The sequence below is a fragment of the Mchenga conophoros genome, linkage group LG10 (assembly GCF_057382185.1).
Source record: "Mchenga conophoros isolate Kocher_MC1m ecotype Shallow Benthic linkage group LG10, M_conophoros_male_GT1.1, whole genome shotgun sequence".
Lineage (NCBI taxonomy): Eukaryota > Metazoa > Chordata > Actinopteri > Cichliformes > Cichlidae > Mchenga > Mchenga conophoros.
The window spans coordinates 2835720-2854991 of NC_140535.1; the positions used below are offsets into that span (position 1 = coordinate 2835720).

General features: G+C 41.6%; 1 protein-coding gene across 1 annotated transcript in view; it reads left to right on the forward strand.

Moving 5' to 3' along the window:
- Positions 1 to 19272, forward strand: part of uvrag (UV radiation resistance associated gene) — a 92740-nt gene that overhangs the window by 5204 nt on the left and 68264 nt on the right. Inside the window, exons 2-8 of the mRNA XM_085288179.1 lie at positions 1742 to 1859; positions 2204 to 2238; positions 3358 to 3519; positions 5300 to 5374; positions 5501 to 5586; positions 15008 to 15113; positions 19108 to 19234. Of these exons, the coding sequence (XP_085144305.1) occupies positions 1742 to 1859; positions 2204 to 2238; positions 3358 to 3519; positions 5300 to 5374; positions 5501 to 5586; positions 15008 to 15113; positions 19108 to 19234 (709 nt within the window). The remainder of the gene's footprint in view (positions 1 to 1741; positions 1860 to 2203; positions 2239 to 3357; positions 3520 to 5299; positions 5375 to 5500; positions 5587 to 15007; positions 15114 to 19107; positions 19235 to 19272) is intronic.

Consider the following 19272-nt stretch of genomic DNA (forward strand, 5'->3'; position numbering starts at 1 on the left):
GTGCATGACATGAAAACTTTGAAGGGAAAATTGCATTTAGTTAAGTCATTTTAGATTTATATGGCACGTAGATTCTAGGAACTTTTCGGTCACACTTTTTTATGTGTGTGACCAAAAGGTCCCTTGCGTGTAGTTAATAAGAGGAGATAATCCACTTCAGATGACTGGAAATACTGAGTTTGGTTTATGTGTGGGAGTTGTCTCAGTATGCAGTACACATGATACCAATTTGCTTGCTGTGAAATAACTTGACACTTATTTGCACTACCCTCTCATGCATAAATGTCACATTACATAAACTTCTTGGGCAATCAGAAGAGCTTTTAGGACCATTTGTCCTGTCCCACTTATTCGAACATTTGCATTCTCACCTATACGTGTCTGGGTTTAGTTTTCAGTGCTGCAGTTCATATATGAAAAAAGCTTATGTTTATTTTTAAATGTATGAGAGTGGGGATTTGTTGGAAGCCTCTTGCATAAAGTTGGCATCAGTTTTAACTGTCTGTACTTAATAAACTGGCATTCAAGTGTGTTTTCTTATCAGGGCTACCTGTCGTATCTGCTTTAGTTTGGTCAGTCCACTCTGTAAAACAGGGGTTGGCGACTCCAGGTCTCGAGGGCCGGTGTCCTGCAGGTTTTAGATCTCACCCTGGGTTAACACACCTGAATCAAATGATGAGTTCATCACCAGACCTCTGGAGAACTTCAAGACATGTTGTGGAGGTAATTTAGCCATTTGAATCAGCTGTGTTGGATCAAATACCCATCTAAAACCTGCAGGACGCCGGCCCTCGAGGCCTGGAGTTACCCACGCCTGATCCAAAATAATGTCTGCATGCTCATGAATAACAGAAGGCTTGTGACCACCTAGTCACCCAGATTACAAGCCACGTGTCACCATCAGACTTGTATGGTCGTTTTATAACATGCGGTCAACTTTGCAGTGCTCTTCTGTTCGAGCGTAGTCTGAGAGGACTCTGATGTTTGAACTGTTTTGAATAATTTTGCTGTTTTATTTTTGTTTTCCATGTGGTCCATGTTTCCTGTTGAGAAATGTACATTATAAAATTAATAAGGAGAGGGTTAAAAGTCCCCTGGAGAACAATCATTTGTTTGTTTTTGAAGTCGTTAATCTTTTGGGAAATCCCATGACTTAGATTTGTCCTCGCTATGGCTGCAGGAAGGAGGTGGGCCGGCCATTCAAGGGAAAGGTTAGACTGTAGGATGTGCCGTCCAGAGGGGCCGATGGCGCGATATGGCAGCCTCGCTTCTGTCATTCTGCCCCCGGACAGCTGTGGCTACAACTGTAGCTGCCTCCACCAGTGTGTGGATGAATAGTGGAATTGTAAAGTGCTTTGAGGGTCTCGAAAAGCGCTTGATCTAAAAGATTTCCCAGGAATCTTTTAGATCAAGACATGAGATTTTTAGTAGATTGAAAAGACTGTTCACTAACAAAGTCCTTGACTTCAAAAACTTCAAACAATCCAGTCTTAAAGTGTTGCTGGATTGATTTAAAAAGTAACTGATGACTGACATAATGTTACAATGAAGATGAGTAACGCCTCCATTACTTATGCTGCCTCTGTGCATGAGAAAGGACAGCTATTTTAAGCTGTTTTATATGTGGGATAGATTTGACCAATCACATGAGCCAAATTAAGCTGGTTACAGAACTCTGTTATCAATAATCATCACTATTTCTCATTGTCTCTCTCCCTCTCTATTTCCTCCTGGCAAACAGAGACGGTTGCGTCATCTTCGGAGCATCGCAGCCAGAAACATTGTCAACAGGAATGGCTCTCCACTGCTGGACACGTACTTCACCCTCCACCTTTGTATAGGAGACCGCATTTCTAGAGGTCGGTGTTAACGTCCTCTCACACACTACTGATCATGTTTATCCTGTACAATTTTTTTTTTTTTTTTTTTTTTATCAAGAGGCTTTTAAATAAAGTTAAATGGGCAGTGCGCATATTTATATTTATTTTGTACTTGCAGCAAGTTGTAGTTTAGTATCTCAGGCAAATTTGAAAGTGGCACTAACACTGTACCGTTCCTCTGATTTTGGAACATGCAGTCAGTGCAAAATTTGTATGTGATAGATTTGTGTAACTGGTGTCCAGCTGAGCTTCAGCAAAACATGTTCAGGGTTTAGTTCCTCCTGTTTATTGTGCATTAATCAACATTCTTTCATGTTTCTTAGATTTTTACAAGAGTGAAGTCATACGAGACTCACTGGTGAGTAAACTAACCCTCAGACGCTTCCTCTCCGCGTCCTGGGATAGGTCCAGTATGTTGTCATTTCCTGTAGCCTGCTGTTGGAGAATGTACTCATTACGAGCAGCGAAGCAGTGCTGTATTTTATGAATGCTAAGCTTGGCATTTATCTGATCCCTTCTTGCCAGTCACACATGTAGCCAGCTCTTGTTTAACATGATTTGCTGAATAAAATATCAGGCGTGTGTCGGCATGAATAAAATTTGATCCGTGTTTCTCTTAAACAGCTTTTTCTTTTGGCCTGCATGCATCATTAAGCTGTGCAAATGACCGTGCTGTGTCGTATTACCTTGTCGTTGTGTGTGGTTTTTTTTTTTTTAATTTCCACTTTTATTTGTGATGCAGACACAGCTATGCACAAAACTACAGACGTAGCCAATTACAATTACTGTTTGGGCTTGCTGCCGAGCCATGAGCTGACCTAAGCTGCTTTCCAGGCGTACTCGTCAGTACCTTCAGCAGACAGACAGTGTAATGCACTTCAGGAGTCATGACTCCTGTCGTCTCCCAGCACAACTTCCTCCTGTTTTATTTAACATCTGTGCTGGCGTTCTCGGCTATTCCATCTCCTTCCTGTCATCGCTCATATAAGGAACTGTTTCCTGTTGCTCTTCCTGTTTTCATTCCCCTCTGCTTCTAATGCTAGTTCTTATCTTCACCTGTGGATTGTACTTCTGCTTTTGGCCTTCCTCTCCTGCCTGTCCATGAAAGTTACCCAGGGAAAAAGAGATTTTTCTGTATGATGAAGGGAAATGGTACATAGTTAAATGATGTAAATGACTCCAGTTGTGTGCCGCTGAACCAGCGGTCATGCTGTCGTTCTGAACGTTCAGGGACAGACTACAAACAGAAATGGGGATCAGACTTTAAGGTTAATGCAGAACAGAATGATTCAGTTACTCTGCAGTGGTTAAGGATCACTGTATGGATTTAAGAGGTAACATAAATTTTGCTCTCAGATTTTTATTTCAAACTCTTGAACCTATCCTCCCATTAAAAACAAAAAGTCAGAAAGTAGAAAAGATTTAAGATGTGACTGCTGTTCCTTTTGAAATGTGTGTGTTTGTGGATCTTTGTTAGAATCCAACTTGGCGGAGCCTGGACTTTGGCATGCTCCCAGACCTTCTGGACACCTCAGTGTCTTGCTTTGTGGTGAGAATCTGGGGAGGGCAGAAGGAACAGTACCAGCTCCTCATCGAATGGAAGGTTAATTTGGACGGCCTCAGATACACGGGGCAGCAGGTCAGCAAACACACCCAAGAGCAACAAAGTAGCAACACAATATATAATTTTTCCTGAGGCTTTCTGTGTGGCTTTTGAAAAAGTGAATTGTTACTGCAAAAATCTAATAGTACAGTTTTGATCTTTACAAAGGATTTGTTGGATATGATCTGACACATGTGTTAAATGTTGAATAGCTGAATGTGTAATTAAATCCTTCTAAGAGCGCGATGCATGCATTTCCGTTCTGTCCATGTGGTTTACGTTACTTCATGACATATCAGTAGTTATGAGCAGGGCTGTTGCTGTGCTCTTAGCAAGTTTATGTGTAAAATGATCACTTGGACTCGGCTGCACAGTTCTGTGTATGAAATATTTTTCATCTGCTTGGAATTTATACAAGTGGATGAATCTAGTTCAAAGGTAGCAAGGCTGAGGTGATGCTCACTGCTGTGAGCGAGTGAATGTGGGGTGAGCCATATTTGGAGTTGAACATTTAACTCTGGATCTGCGTTTGAGTTTTAATTTCTAAATATTTGAACATGAAAACTAAGTAGTTCACTAAATGGAAATCTTTCTGTCAATTTAAAGGGGTCTTATATGCAGTGCTTAACAAACTGATTGTTGGTGTAAGATTTATGGCACAGCTGGCCTTAATGAACAGTTTTAGTATTTACAAAATAATTTTTTTTAATGTTTCTGTCATTTAAATTGGCATTTATGAGCAAACTCTTTAATCAAAATGATATTTCTAATGCTAAAATATAGTTACTATTGTTATAAAATAATTTTCAAATTTACTGTTTAAGAAAAGAAACATTTATTTATTTTTTATTAAGATGCTGAGTTACAGTGATTTATTTCCATTTTTAAAAAATCATCAAAGAAGTCCAGTGTGATTGGGTGTAACAGTAAATGAATTCAGTTTATTTGCTTAATAAATAACAACATGCTTTTAGTTTAAACTTTCTAAAATATGTTCAATATTTTTCTCTATGTGGTCTAATAAGTTTAAGTACTGCATGCACATTATTAAATGTGAATAATCGCAGTAGAAACAAACTATGGTTAGAAATACAAGTCCCCAAACATTAAACTTTCTAAATTACTTTCAGTCATATAGAATAAATTTATTGGTGCCTATTTTACTGTAATGTCATCTAGTTGCTAACATTAGGTAAAATGATTATTGTGACTGTCTGTCGTTGCGTCAGTTCACTCTTTTATTCGGTTACACCAAATGTTCTTTCACTCAGAGTTAAATCATCTAAAAATGCACCGAGCGTATATACGTTACATTACATGATTGTAAATAACTTCCATCAGTGTAACAAATGCTTAGTGCTTTATATTTTGACAGTAATCAAAGAAAATTGCAATTCTCTTCCTCATCGTCTTCAATACAATTCTCTTTTCCCGTGCATGCCACATATATGTCAGTGGTAGGGAAACAACCAGTGATTATGTAGCAGGCTGCTCATTAGTGTAATGCGCCACATGCTGCATTGATTCAGTAGTAATATGAAATGTCTGCATGTGAAAATGTGATTTAGAGCTTCAGAATCTAGCTGTCTGTTTGGCTCTTTGCGTGAAAAGTTTGGCCCATTCAAAGCCTTCATCAAAATAGTAAATGCAGTTCAAATGCTGATGAAGAACTCAATGTTATTCCAATTTATTCAAATCCAGACTGCATTGGAGGTTGGTAAACAGCACAGTCTCATGCACATCCAGATGCAGCCGTCCTTTGTTCTGAGACTCTGTCCCCGTACAATCAGCCTTTTCTGCCCTGCTTTGTCCACAGATTCGATCCAGAAATCCAAATGAGATCATATTTGGATTGAATGATGGCTATTATGCAGCTGACTTTGATCAGAAGGTATGTCCTTTCGCCTGTTTTCTAAAGCTTCTTGCATGACAATAGAATACCAAGTTCAAATCTTGTTAGCATTGTTTCGACGTTGTTTGGCTTCTGCGCTGAAACTCAGACATGTGGCTGTTTCAGGATCAGTCGGAGCGTAAGAAAAACAGCCTGCTTCAGGTTGACCAGAGTTCAGTCAGGAACTCGTACAGCGTTTTTTCTCTGCTCAGGTAAGATTCAAGCTGTGCAGCATTGTCGCATCTCATATTCATTTTATGGAGCTGGCCTTAAATCAAATGTAGTGAATCACTTTTTATGGGGAGCATCTTCTGCTGACAAATAGATCCATTCAGTTTTATTTATACAGCACTGAATCACAACAGCAGTCGTCTCAAGGCGCTTTATATTGTAAGGTTGACCCCACAATAATACATACAGAGAAAAACCCAACAATCATATGACCCCTATGAGCAGCACTTTGGTGACAGTGGGAAGGAAAAACCTCTTTTAACAGGAAGAAACCTCCAGCAGAACCAGGCTCAGGGAGGGGCGGGGCCATCTTCTTCTTCTTCTTCTTATTATTATTATTATTACTTTTATTAAATAGGTCTTTCTTGCTTTTATCATAAATATTTTCAATACATTTCCTGTGTTTTACTTGCCTTTTGTGGGTTTTACTTGGGTATTTGCTGTCCAGCAGATGGTGCCAGAGGAACAGTTTTATTTTAGAGTCGTTGTGAGGGAAGCTCTGCAACTTGGTAGTAACTCATACATCCCAGAGTGAACACTGTTGGTCTCAGACAAAATAAAACTATTGAATTACAGATTTTAATCACCTTTTCATTAGGTCTGTGGCAGTCTTGTGGTTGTGGGGTACTTGAGGATATGGAGTGTAAAAAGGATTGCAATGCATTTTTACGCCACAGGAGGGAGACAAAAATTTGCCGAGTAAGTTGCTAGTTGTTGGGAGAAACCCTGGTTCAGTAATTAGGAACTTGAGACATAAGGGCCGGCTGCATCTGTTGACAAACAGGCTTGTTGTTCTGCATTTATATTTAAATGTGGTAGAACGTAAACAGCACTTACAGAATCACCAGGGCTTCCCCAAGGGGAGACCCTCTGTTTACCGATCGTGTAATTACCCCCAGTTTTGTCTAAATAAATATATATTTGGAAAGTTTCAAGTTAGATGTTTCCAAAATAAGATAACGGTCCTGTCATTAGGTGCATTATGAAGGCTTGCACTAAGATTTTCCTCCTTTAAGAATTAAATAAGGGGCCATAAATGCGTCACAGGCCTTTGCAATGTCAAGTAAATGGAGTTATGCCAAAGCTGTCTGAACTTTAACAGTCTAGAAGTGGTCATGGTTTATGGTTATATGAGTGGAGACCATCGCCTCTCCAGCAGCTTGAAGGAGAAAAAGCCCAGTTTGAATCACAACTTTTATGACCTCTGCTTTGGCTTCTTCTATTATCGTAGCCTTCGTCTCCATCCTCTTCTTTCTATCCACACCACATGGGATCTGTGGGGTTTACCACACTTAGGTTTGTTTATTTGTTTAAGGAACCCCATTAGCTTCCACAACAGGGGTTGCTAGTCTTCCTGGGGCCCAAACCATCAAATACCATCGAATAAAATGTTACACAATGAATTGGATGCAAAATATCCACATAATTTGGCTCTTACATCCACAATAAGGTTTTACAATTCTGAAAATATAAGCATGTAAATATTAAAAAATATAAAAAACACTCAAACAAAATACACAATTTCCATTACAAGTGACATTACCCTCTACAATTTTTACAAATAAATTAAAAACTGCCTAAATAGGCTTTTAGGTGATTTTTAAAATTATGAATAGAAGCCAATTCTCTAATTGCATAAGGCAACTTATTCCACTGAAAAGATGCTTTAAATATAACAGAGTTTTTCAGAAAGTTACTTTTAACTCGAGGAGTCACTAAATTGTGGTTAGTTGAGAATCATGTGGCATGATTATGTATTTCATCTGGATGCTGCAACTGAGCATAAAAAAGTGTGGTGTGTTTACCAGTATTGCTTTCTTTAAAAATACAAGTAAGCCATAGTATAATTTAACTTGTACAGAAAGCCAAGAAAGTTTACCGCGCATTTTATCAATATCTGTATAATATGAACACCTTAACACTAATCTGGCCGCCCTATTTTGGACTAACTGAAGTTCAGATCTGTCTTATTAGCTGCTGACCAAATGACTGAGCAGTACTCTAGATGAGATAATACTAGTGCATTAATGACATCTTTCATAACTGAAGAAGTAATATAAAAGGAGCATTTCCTAGCTATAGCTATGCCCTGTCCCATTTTCTTAATAACAGAGTTGATGTGCTGAGACAATGAAAGGTGGTGGTTTATGGTAACACCAAGTAATTTAGTCTGGGTGACCTGTTCTAATACCGATCCAGCTATGGAAAGATTTAGTTGTGGGCTGTTGACTAAGCGTCCTCTACTTCCTATTAACATGTCTTTGGATTTAAACACGTTTAAAATCACGTTGTTTTTACTTATCCAGTCAAACACGTTCAGCAAATCTAGTTGTAACACGCTGGTCAATTCAGAGTAGCTACTGGCTGAATAAAACACGGTGGAGTCATCAGCATACATTACAAGATGAGATTTATCCAGGACGTACGGCAGATCGTTTGTAAAGACTGAAGAGAGAAGTGGACCGAGGCAGCTGCCTTGGGGTAGACCACAGTTCATTTCACAGCCCTCCGAGAAATAACCGTTATAATAAACCTTTTGCCTTCTTCCAGACAAATAACTTTCCATCCAGCACAAAGCAGCTGGTGAAAATCCATAACATTTTAGTTTATCTATCAAAAGATCATGATTTATCAAATCAAATGCAGCACTAAAATCCAAAAATACCACCCCGGCCAAATTCCCATTATCTAGATATTTGTACCAGTTATCTGTCATGTGACTGAGAGCTGAGCTGGTGGAATAACCAGGTTTGTAGGCATGTTGAAACTGAGCGAGTAACTGATTTTCTGTTAGGTAATGTTGAATTTGTTCATAGACAATCCTCTCCATAATTTTACTTAGAACGGGGAGCAGACTAATAGATCTGCTATTGACACCATTAAAAACGTCATTCTTGTTTTTAGGGATGGGAATTATTTTCGATTCTTTCCACTGCAATGGAAATAAGCTGCATGCCAAAGATCTATTACATATGGGACATATAGGAAGGGACACAAACTTGCAGTTTGCTGTCTGTGTTATCAGAGCCGGAGGATGTATCGTCAGGAAGTGATATCAATAAGCGCTCTACCATCTCCACACTCACTGCCTCAAACTTAAATTGGCATTGCTTATTATTCACGATAACATCCTGTATAAGACGACGTGATAAGGTGGGATCGCCTCTGCTCATATTAGATTTTAAATTTGTTATTTTATTGCTGTAGTTATTCACAAAATAATTGTCCTTAGCTTTACTTATAAACGTTCCACCCGTGTAGATGTGAGACACCACCAGAGCAAGATCTCTACCCATTATATTATTTAAAACTTTCCACACCTTCTTGCTGTCCTTACTGGCCTCCTTGAGCTTAAGTTGATAATATTCTTTCTTCTTGCGCCTATTCAGTTTAGTTACTTGATTTCTTAACTCGCGATATCTTGCCCACTCTTGTGGGTTGATCCCTTCTATTTCCTCACACTGCTCTGTCTGCAGCTTCCACCTCTGTCAGTGTTTTTTTTTGGCTTGGTGCACTCACATGCACATGATTTATTATTATTACGTACTATAACATGACTCATCAGACATGGTGAACTATTGTAGTCCCCACCCCCAATGGCATATAAGGATGTATGCTTAGTTTCTGGAGCTGTTTGATGATGAAGTGAGATGAAGGGTGGTGTTCACCTTTGCTCATCTAACTTATATATATATATATATATATATATATATGTCTTCAAACAGCAGTTGTGCATGTCCACTGCAAACACCCACAGTGTCGAGATCTGGCCCAGCTCTCTCCGGCTCTCCTTTCTGGCCCGGCGCAGCGTGTCTTTGTTAATGCTGTGTGTTAATGGAAATTGATGAGGGCGGCTTCACAGAGAGCTTGCTGATCTTGATAAATGGCGGTAATTTGTCAGCAGATTCATAGTGTGCTTTTTCGGCCTGGCTCCAGCACCCTTCGCTTGTGTGAGTAACATGTTGATGTGAGCTAGCCAACACAACACATCTCATATGGTGAGATGAAGAGGGAGCAAACAGATCATCAATCAGCAAACGCCTGTCTCTTTCAGTGAGGCTGTGATAGAGGGCAGGCCACATCCTACAAAGAGCAAGGCCCCTGTGTGGGTAGAAAAAAAATGTGACAGCTGTTCAACAAAGCCCCCCCTTTATGTAGAGACTATTAATAAAGGTTCAGATATTCTTTGACCCCCCAAGTATGCTTGTCTGTCCTGGCAGAGCTTGTAAGTGGAATAATTATTTGGTAGGACAGGGTGGAAGCTTGTAGCTTGGTTTTAATTTTGATATCACCAACTCATGATTCTAATTGTTTTGCAGTTTAAACTTGTGTCACACCGAAGTAGTGTGAAGTGAGAGTGTGCACGTCGTGGTCCCTGCTCTCTGAAACCAGTTTAAAGAGTCATGCACTTGTAAACCCTGCTGGCCTTATGATGATGTGACACATGGTAAACATGGTTCTTGGAGCAGAACTTTTCACAGGTTAGCATAATGTCTCAAACGCCCAAAGCCTAAAAGGGAGGCTTCTCTTCTTCTTGGTGGTCAGAGCCACATGTTGTCTCCTGACTTCCTTGCGTATGCTCGTACGTGGACTACATGTACGTACGGTGTGTGTCAACGGAAGCCGTGCACAGTGTTGCTGAACTCAATGGGGGGAGGGGCTTCGTGCCTTCAGAGACTGTTGAGGTGCTAATGCTTTCCTGCAGGCAGCCCCTGAGGTCAGCAAGCCTGCTGGTTGTTTCATTCCTCTGGAGCAACACGACCAATCGTTATTTCAGATATGCTGCGTGTGTCATTTTGTTTCAGTTATTTACCTCACTGCCTGTCCTCCGAAACACATCTTTCAGCCTGAGATTGCTTCCTCCAGAGATCCATGTTTCCAGTTTGTCTGCTGTTCCTGACGCTGCCCATTACTCGTCCGATTTTCTCTCACTGTCTGCAGCGTTACAGCCCCTCTGGTGTGTGCCTAGCATTGCAGGCTTTTATCTCAGCTTGTTGACGTAAGGATTACTCCTTCCACATGTACAGTACTAAGCTATAGTCTCTCTTTCTGTTTCCTGGCTTCTTAAACAAAAGAGTGCAAGCTTTGACTAACAGCGTTCGGACGTTTTAAAAAAGAAAAAGGCTAATTACACCAGCCTAAGTGAGCATAACTAATAATTTGACACTTTTAGAGTAAGACCAGCGTAAGGAGCCTACACTTGTGACTCATCACGGCAATCCAGCCTTCCAGAATTGTCTAAATGCTTGACCCCTTTTTGACCCTTTCAAGACTAAACATATCTTTCCTCGAGATCTCTCTGGCTTCCCTGCATCTTTGTTGTAGCTCATGTAAACATGGCTTATAGCAACAGATCCCCACAAAAACACCAGCCCAGAGCAGGAGAAGCACATACACGGGCTCGCCAAAGAAACTTCTCAGCAGTAATCTTATCTTTCAGTCCATGTGGATGGAGACAATGGAGAGGTGATGTGAATAGCAAGTAGTTAAATGTGTTGACATTCTTTCGCTGTGAGATATAGGCAGCGGCGAGAAGAGTTGTTTGCTGTGATTTTCCTACGTTGTGTTCTCTGTATTGTCCCTGGCAGAGGTGTGTAGTGGGATCTTACCCTCCATTTGTTGTTTTCAATGGGTTAATTGGGCGGCCCTGTTCACCCTGTGCTGGTTGCTAGAAATGAATGCAGCACAGTCGTTAATCTGTGGGCTTGTTTCCTTTGATCCAGGATTGTTTGACAAATGCATTGGGTACACTTACATGGGATAAACAGGTGGAAGTCTGGGCAGGCCACACAGTGAGTACTCCTTTACAGTCAGTGTAAAGCAGAAAGAAATGTGTTTGTCACACCACAGAAACGTGTTATCAACCACCCAGCCAAACACCCAAATATTTTTAAAAATTACAAAGTGTGAGGAAAAAATAGGTGATTTAAAAAAATGTAAATTGTGAGAGAGAGAAAAGCCTGCTGAGAGGGTGCTGACTGACAGCTCTCACATAATCGACTGGATTCCCCCTGCAGGAGACTTTGAGGAGTTGCCCTCGGCGTAGATTTAATTGAACCACACAGGAAAGGAAACGAATCACAACATACATTTAGTCACTTTACATCTGTTTCTCCTTCTTGTGCCAGACTCCACTGTGGTCTCGTGTACCCGAAGGAAAGGAACCCTCTAGAGTCTGAGGTGTTGCTCTTGGGTTTTTTGCACGGTGTGACCATTTGTTGGCACATCCACTCCTGGGAAGGCATTGTGTTAACATACACTCCCACACTCAAACTGCCAAAACCTCTGCTTTTATGGGAGTAGGCACACTTAATTATCACTTAACCGAGTGGATTTGATTAGCAGCACCTTGCTACTTCTCTCCCCTCTTAATTCCAGCGGGAGCAGTAAGGACGTACTACATTTTTCACAAACTGCTTCTGCGTAGTTTTTGTTAAATAAAGAATGACATGTTGTAAAATAATGTTGTTGTTCATCTGAGGTTGAATTTGTAATTTTAAGACCTATTTGTGCTCCGGTCATTTTGTTTTAGTGTTTCCTGATGAACGAAACCTGAAAGAATCAAGAGCAGCTCTACTACTTGATATTGTAAGAAACTGAAAGATCGCCTGCACATGCAAATGATAGAAAAGATTCAGCTAACTACAGCCACTGCATAGTGATGTCCTCTTTTCGAGTCGTCTGCCCGAGTAACAGAGCAGCACAAGGCCACCCTTGAAGTTTAGCTCTCACGTTCTTTCAGATGAGAAACGACATGTTCCCAGGTGCCTTCTTGTTTGTAAGCCAGATGACACATCTGTATTTGCTGATTCGTTCTCAGTCCTCATTTACAAAAGTGCAGATTCAGGACTACATCATGGCTGCAAATGTTTATTTCAATATAATCAGCAAAGGTAAATGAACAGAAAACAAAAGCTGCGTTGCACGGAGGCAGCCCCTCCCCTCCAGTTTCCTTCCTGTTATCAAAAAATACTTAGCATTTATTGAATTTATTCTGTAAACCTTTACCCAGAGTTTCCAACAGTGCCTTCTTTTTTATCAAAAAAATCTGGGTGCGAGTTTCATGCGACACCTCATCGTATCTAGAATCCAAGGAGCAGATGCTGTTGTTTGTCCGATGTTTATCATTACGAAGGGTTGAGCGCAGAGCCTCAGTCATAACTTCCTGCGTGTCCACAGCAGAGTTGTCAGGCATGAAAACAATGGCCACATGAGCTGGTGTTTGCTGGACAGTTACTCGGATCTTAAAGAGACCCACTGAGAGCGTACAGCGTGAACACCCCCTGCCTCCCCTCTGCTGCAGTGATTGCTGTGCTTCAGACCGAGGCTCATGGAGAGATAACGGAGCAGACATGCGTGAAAAGGAGAGAGGAGATAACAGCTCTCACCTGAGGGAACGCACTGCTATCACCTAAACAGATGAAGCTTTCAAAACAGATTCATCCTGATCTTTCAAAAGATTATCAACAACTCTTATCACTGTCACCTCAGACAGATTAAAAAAAATCTAAGAGGTGTGGTTCCCCTGCAGGACAGCTACTTACAGCTCTATCTACATCATTATAGAAGCGTTTTTGTTGTTGTTTTGGTTCTTGAAGAAGTATATTTTCATTACAAAAAGCCTCCCCGGTCTGAAATTATTATGCTTTATTCCTCATTTAGATGAAGAGACCTAGTGTCATTATTTCATGTGTAAGGCACTTGAACAGCATTTTCTATTTTTGTTTTCTTTTGTCTTTGAGCCAGAAGTTGCCTTATATGGATAAAAGGTTGCAGTGCTGATTTATCAGCTAATACTAGCAAGCTGCATTACTCCATCGTGTGTGTGCGCAATACTCAGACACACCTAACAGCTGATAAGAACTTAAGTTACAGTCTATTAAAACACAAAAATTTCACTCACCGAGAATGAAGCCCAAACCTCTTGGATGGTCTGTCCCGCACATTAAGCCATAATATTATTTAGATAAAAATACCATAAAAGAGACCAGCAACACACCCACAGTGACACTCGGTGACTCAAAGTACTGGATGAGGCCTGGATGCTGATTGGTTCCAACTGCCTATCCTGGGATACCTACCGTTCTGTGCAGCCACGCCCCTAAGTCCATTTTCTAGCACAGAGTTGCACTAAAAGCTGCACAAGGGGGCAAAAACAGTTCTTGCTACCAGGCCGTAAAACAGCTTTTTGAGTTGGTTGTTGTAACATTAGTAACATTGTTGTAACATCAACTCCCTTTTTTTGGAATCAGCTTAGAGGCCAGCGATTGCTAACATGAGAGCTGACAATCGATGCACTGCTCTTGGTGCACAAATCAAATAAAGGGAGTTGATGAGCTCTTTGTTACAATATATGACCCAAGTACTGGATCCCTACATCAAACCCAACCATGCTGGACGGCTTCTAAGAGTGAGGCAAACCGTATGCAATTTCATTTTTAAGGGTCACTTTGTGTGCATGGAAATAGAACTGTAACCATTATAGTCCAATCATAGCTTATGGCGTATGAACGCCACTGACACATTTTGCATGAAGCAGATGATTTAACACCAGAGTGACAGTTGGATTGCTAGCTGCCAGTTCCCACCATGTGGGATTTTCGTCTGTTGATGAGTTGTTGAGTCCCAGGGGTTGTGATGAGGGGGTTTTTGTCTATCTTTGTGCGACTTGACGAAAACATTCTCCGAAGCTAAATGCTTCTGTGATCGATGGTCTAAATAATGTGCTTGCTTGTCATTTGTATACTGATGTTGCTGTTTCCTATTTCAGTGATGACAGCGACATGGAATTTGGACGTGGGCCTCCATCTTTGTGGTTTTAGTTAATTAGTGGGGCTGCTGAGGTTTCTCTCTGCTCTCTGGCACGCTTGGGTTCAGGTCTATTGGAGCCGTTTGATCTCAGGCGGTATTGTTTCCATTATTAGACAATATTAGTGATTAAACTTTTGCGGTCGTATTTCTGTACTTTAGAACTTGACCCGTCTGTTCTCGCTGCTCTTTTTTTATTATTAGGAATGTTCTCAATATTGTTTATGTCCTTATTTAATGGCAGAACTATTCAATAGCTTTTACAGTTTAAGAGACTCAACAATTGGTCTGGAACAATGAAGGTCAACCCAAGTCAGAAAAAGAAACGGGGAGGGATGACAAACACACTGCACAATGAGTCTTCCCCACATGGGGACGATCATTATTCTTATTGTGCCCTACAAACAGTCGGTGTAAACATCCAAGCTAAAAAGAATGATTTGCTGGTGTAATCATAACTGACTCTCAACTTTTAGCCAGCCCATCAATTTAATGGTCTCCTGGAAACTCAGTTTCAGCGCTGAGTTGTTCTTGTGGTCTGATGTGTGGTTAAGATGATGTGGATGATGACTTTGTGTTCTACTCCCTCGGCAGGCTTCACACAGCCCAGAGAGCCATCAAACAGACCCAAGTCACAGTGCAGAAGATCGGGAAGGAGATCGAGGAGAAGCTAAGGACGACGGCGGCCTGCACAGAGCGGGTGAGCGTGGTTGCCCCTCGGCAACAAATTCCAGCTCATCAGCGACTGGTTTAGATGTTTTCAGTAGCTTGAAAGTTGGCGTGAAGTTTGTTTTCAGAGGAAGTACCATGTATAACACCACAACTGATGTGATCAGCGATAACGGAGTTTCTGGCCTCCACCAATAATAAACATCAGAATCGTGCTTGATACTTACAAGGATTTAAGAGCTTGTCTCACACAAAGCTCCAAATGTAATTGTAACGTAAAGAAATGTGAGATCTGAAAATCCATCGATTGTGATTGTTTTGATAGCTCAGCTCCTCAGTGATGATGCCTGCGCCAAAATGCCTTGTTTATGTTTCCACCTCCTGTAATGTGCTCAAATACGCTAAAGAAGCGTGTTTAACATATTTGGAATTGTCAGGCGCACAGCTGTGAAAACGCAGTACCGATCCCAGGTCTGACATTGTGTTTACTGTAAAAATTCACTTCAAAAGCATCCCCTCTCTTCTGGTGTTATACAAGCCCGGAGGCAATGATACTTTAGTATTTTTGTCCCCCAGGTAGGCGGCACAAAAAAGCATTTTCACTCACCATGCACGGTACAATTGTGGACAACTGGGCTGCTTTTGTGTCCAGTCCAACTGGACTCTGAGAGTGTGTATGTGTGCTGGTAGAAGATTTAAGTGATCTGAATGTCTGCTTAGTGAGCCTCTTTATACAGCTGTTACAGCTGTTGCTTTCGATCTTGCTGCTCCTCATGAGTTTTTGATATCCCTGATTTTTTTTATTTTTTTATTTTTTGTTCCTTTCCTTAGGCCTTCACCCTACTTATTAAGGCAGCCCCCTACTATAGCCTCAGCTTTCCCACAAAAACATCGAGGCTCCATTCTTTTCGCCACAAAGGATCCCTTTCAAGAACTTTTCTCTGATATTTCCCTCTCAGTGAAACATTCCTCAAACCCCTTTTCAGAGTTCAAATCTGCCAATAAATCACATAATCCTCATCTTCTACCTTTCTGTAAAAGCCCCCCCCCCCATCTTGGAGTGAGTGGAGCATTGTGTGATTCTTCTAAGGGCTTCCCACTTTGGAGAGCTCTGTACCATCTTTCTGTATGCGTCATGGTGAACATGCATCAAAGGGCGATGGAGTGGAGGCCACCTAGCCGAGCACATGCCCCTTTCACCCTCTCACCCACACTCTGCCATTAATCTGCTCAGTTATAACACGCTCCCACCCCCCCACGCCTGCTGCTTATTTACTCAGCTGACCCACTGCTGTTTGATGTTCAGTAGACATCAGACAGACCCTGCTGGTTAGGTACAGTCTTTCTCCCTCTCTGTCTCGCACACACACTCACACATCACAGCAACCCACTTGTTAATTCTGGTGCTCAGTGAAAGTGTAGGAGGCTCGTGGTTCGTGCCAAAGCCAGTTGAGGTTAACATGCAAGTGTCAGGGTGCGACACATTGGACAGATAGAGGCTCTATCAGTCATCTCTTTCCCCGTGTTTTCTCCACGGTACCCACAGGAAGAAAAAAATCTGTATCATATCTGTTTTTGCTCTGATCCAGGCTGCGATCTCTTATCTAAGCGAATGTGTGTGAGATGCCAAAGTCCCCGCTCCTCCCTCCCTAATCTTACATCATTATCAGTTCCCTGTTTGTGTCTTCCATCTCCTTATTACAAGTGTGTATGTGTATAGTTTTTTTTCTGTCTCAGCAACTGTGCTGCCCTCCTGAATCCCCCTAAATCCGTCTTCCTGTTTTGAATGGATCATTTTTCGTTGAGTGGTTTTGTCAGTCGCTGCTCTCTCCCCTTCATCTACTGTGCAAGTGCATCCATCAACCCCTGTTTCTGTTCCTTATTAGATGATTAGGGTGAGCCCACTTCACACTCCTCTTTACCAGATAGAGAAATGAAGATGATGAAGGGACGCCGCTCGGAGAGGCTTAGATTACGACTAATGACCTGCGCTCTGATGGCGCTGGTGGGCAGGGATGTGGGGTGGAGAGGCGCCTCCTGGCAGGAGTTTTAATTCGGGGCGGTCACTCATCTCGAGTCGCTGGGCTTTATTGTGGTCTTTTGCTTCGGGTTATGTTTGAGGGTTTGTGTCCGTCTTCCTGTTTGCATGTTCTGAGACTTTCATGTGGCGTCTTACTCTTTAGCCTTTCTTACATTTTAATTGATGAACAAACCCACAGCTACAACTTCACATTCACGTTCTCCCAGCCGAATCCATGCACAAGCAATTTCCTCCAAATGTTGAGCGTACATATTTCTAACTTCCACTGCTGCCACTCATAACACATTCTTTCCTGAGACAACACTCAGATAATGTCACTGTCTGCATCAGTTTAAGAATGGCTTTGTGTTGACACCTGCATGACTACAAATCTGCTCAGGTTGCTGTTGGAGACAGCTGTTTCCTCAGCTTCCAGATAACTGTCCTGGCTCTATTTTATTCTCTTTTTCTATGTAATATCGCAGTAATAAAGCAATATCATATGGCAGAGGAAAGTTACGCAAACAGTCGAGAAATCAAAACACAGTATTAAAATAAACTGTGTAAAATTAAGTAAATATACATATATTTTCATTTTTCTCATTTTAATTAAAGTGTACTTGGATTCCATCCACCCAACCAGCCATGTTTGTGATTCAGTCATTGTTGAGCTGTATATTGTTACCAGTCTGTTACTGGGATCAGTTCAGTTTATTAGGTAGTAATTTTCATCCAGAAGCTCAGGCGTCAGGCTACAGACATAGCTTCAAACCTTTAGTTTGACAGGGATAGCTGTTTAGAAGAAAATGGTTTGCTTGAGACAGAGGATGCACTCAGGGGCCGAACGGAGTCCCAGTATTAGATGAATTAAGTTAAACTGGGAGTCATGGAAAGCTATGACTTTCCATGACTCCAAGTGGGAAATATTAAACGAATAAATAAGAATTAGTTGACGTTTGTTATTTTCACAGTATATCCTGCCTTTCTCCCATCACCCACAAACGCTTCCGGCAGATGGCCGCCCAGCTCCGAGCCTGGTTCTGCCGAGGGCTGCTTCTTCCTGTTGAAAGGGAGTTTTTCCTTCCCACTGTTACCAGTTGCTTGCTCACAGACTGGTTGTTGGGTTTTCTCTGTATTGTTGCAGGGTAGGTTTACATCCAAATATGTAAAGCACCTTGAGGCAACCGTTGTTGGGGTTTGTTGCTGTATAAACAAGATTGAATGTTTTCACTTTCACAGGTGAGTCAGGTTGCTGTCAATCAGTCACAGTCTGTGCACAGCTATGCAAACATGAGAAATAGGCCTTAGCAGCCACAATAAGTGAAAACACCTGTTTGTCTCTGTGTGTATAGACCTGTGAAGTTGGGTTTAGTAGGAGACAGAAGGAAATTGGAACAAACCAAAAACATGCTCGGGCCATTGTTTAAATGAAATAAATGGTAAGAGACATATTACAAAACACACCTTCTTTCCCAGCTGTAACGATTTAAAAAGGAACAAATGACTGCATACGAGGACAGATGTGTTATGTAGATGATTTGTAAATTATATGCTCTATGTGAGAGGCCTGAAAGGGAGAAGACTTTATTCACTGTGGTTCTGGTGCAGGTTCGGCACCCGGCCTCATCTGCTCACCTCAGACCAGCTGTTTGAACGTGGAACTCAGTACTACTTACCTTGGAGCCGGCCGTTCCCATGACTTGGGCTCATTAGTAAACATTAACGATGATTCCAGGGCTCAGTAAGACGTTTTGAACACGCAAATCTTCCTTTCTGTGTTATCATTAGCTGTTGACAGTGCTTTCTGTTATTGCTAACAGTGAGCATTGGCTCAGTGGTTGTGCATTAAATCAGCGCGATATGGGATCAGCCTAAAAAACAGTGTTTGTTTTTGTGGGAGCTAGTAGGAATCTTGGGGTCTTTATAAAAGGTTGCTGTGACCACATGCTAAATATTTTCTTTCACTGTCTTTTTCTCTTTCCTTTCTGCCGCTTTGTGTGAGCAGAAGAAGGAGCGCGAGTGCATGCAGCTGCGTATAGCGGTCCTTCACAGTGAGCTGGAGCGGCAGAGGAAGGCACTCGGGAGGGAGAGAGACCTGCGACAGAAAGAGAGGGCACTGCTGCAGAAGAAAGGTAAACGGAATAGGTGGACATGCTGCATATGCACCTGG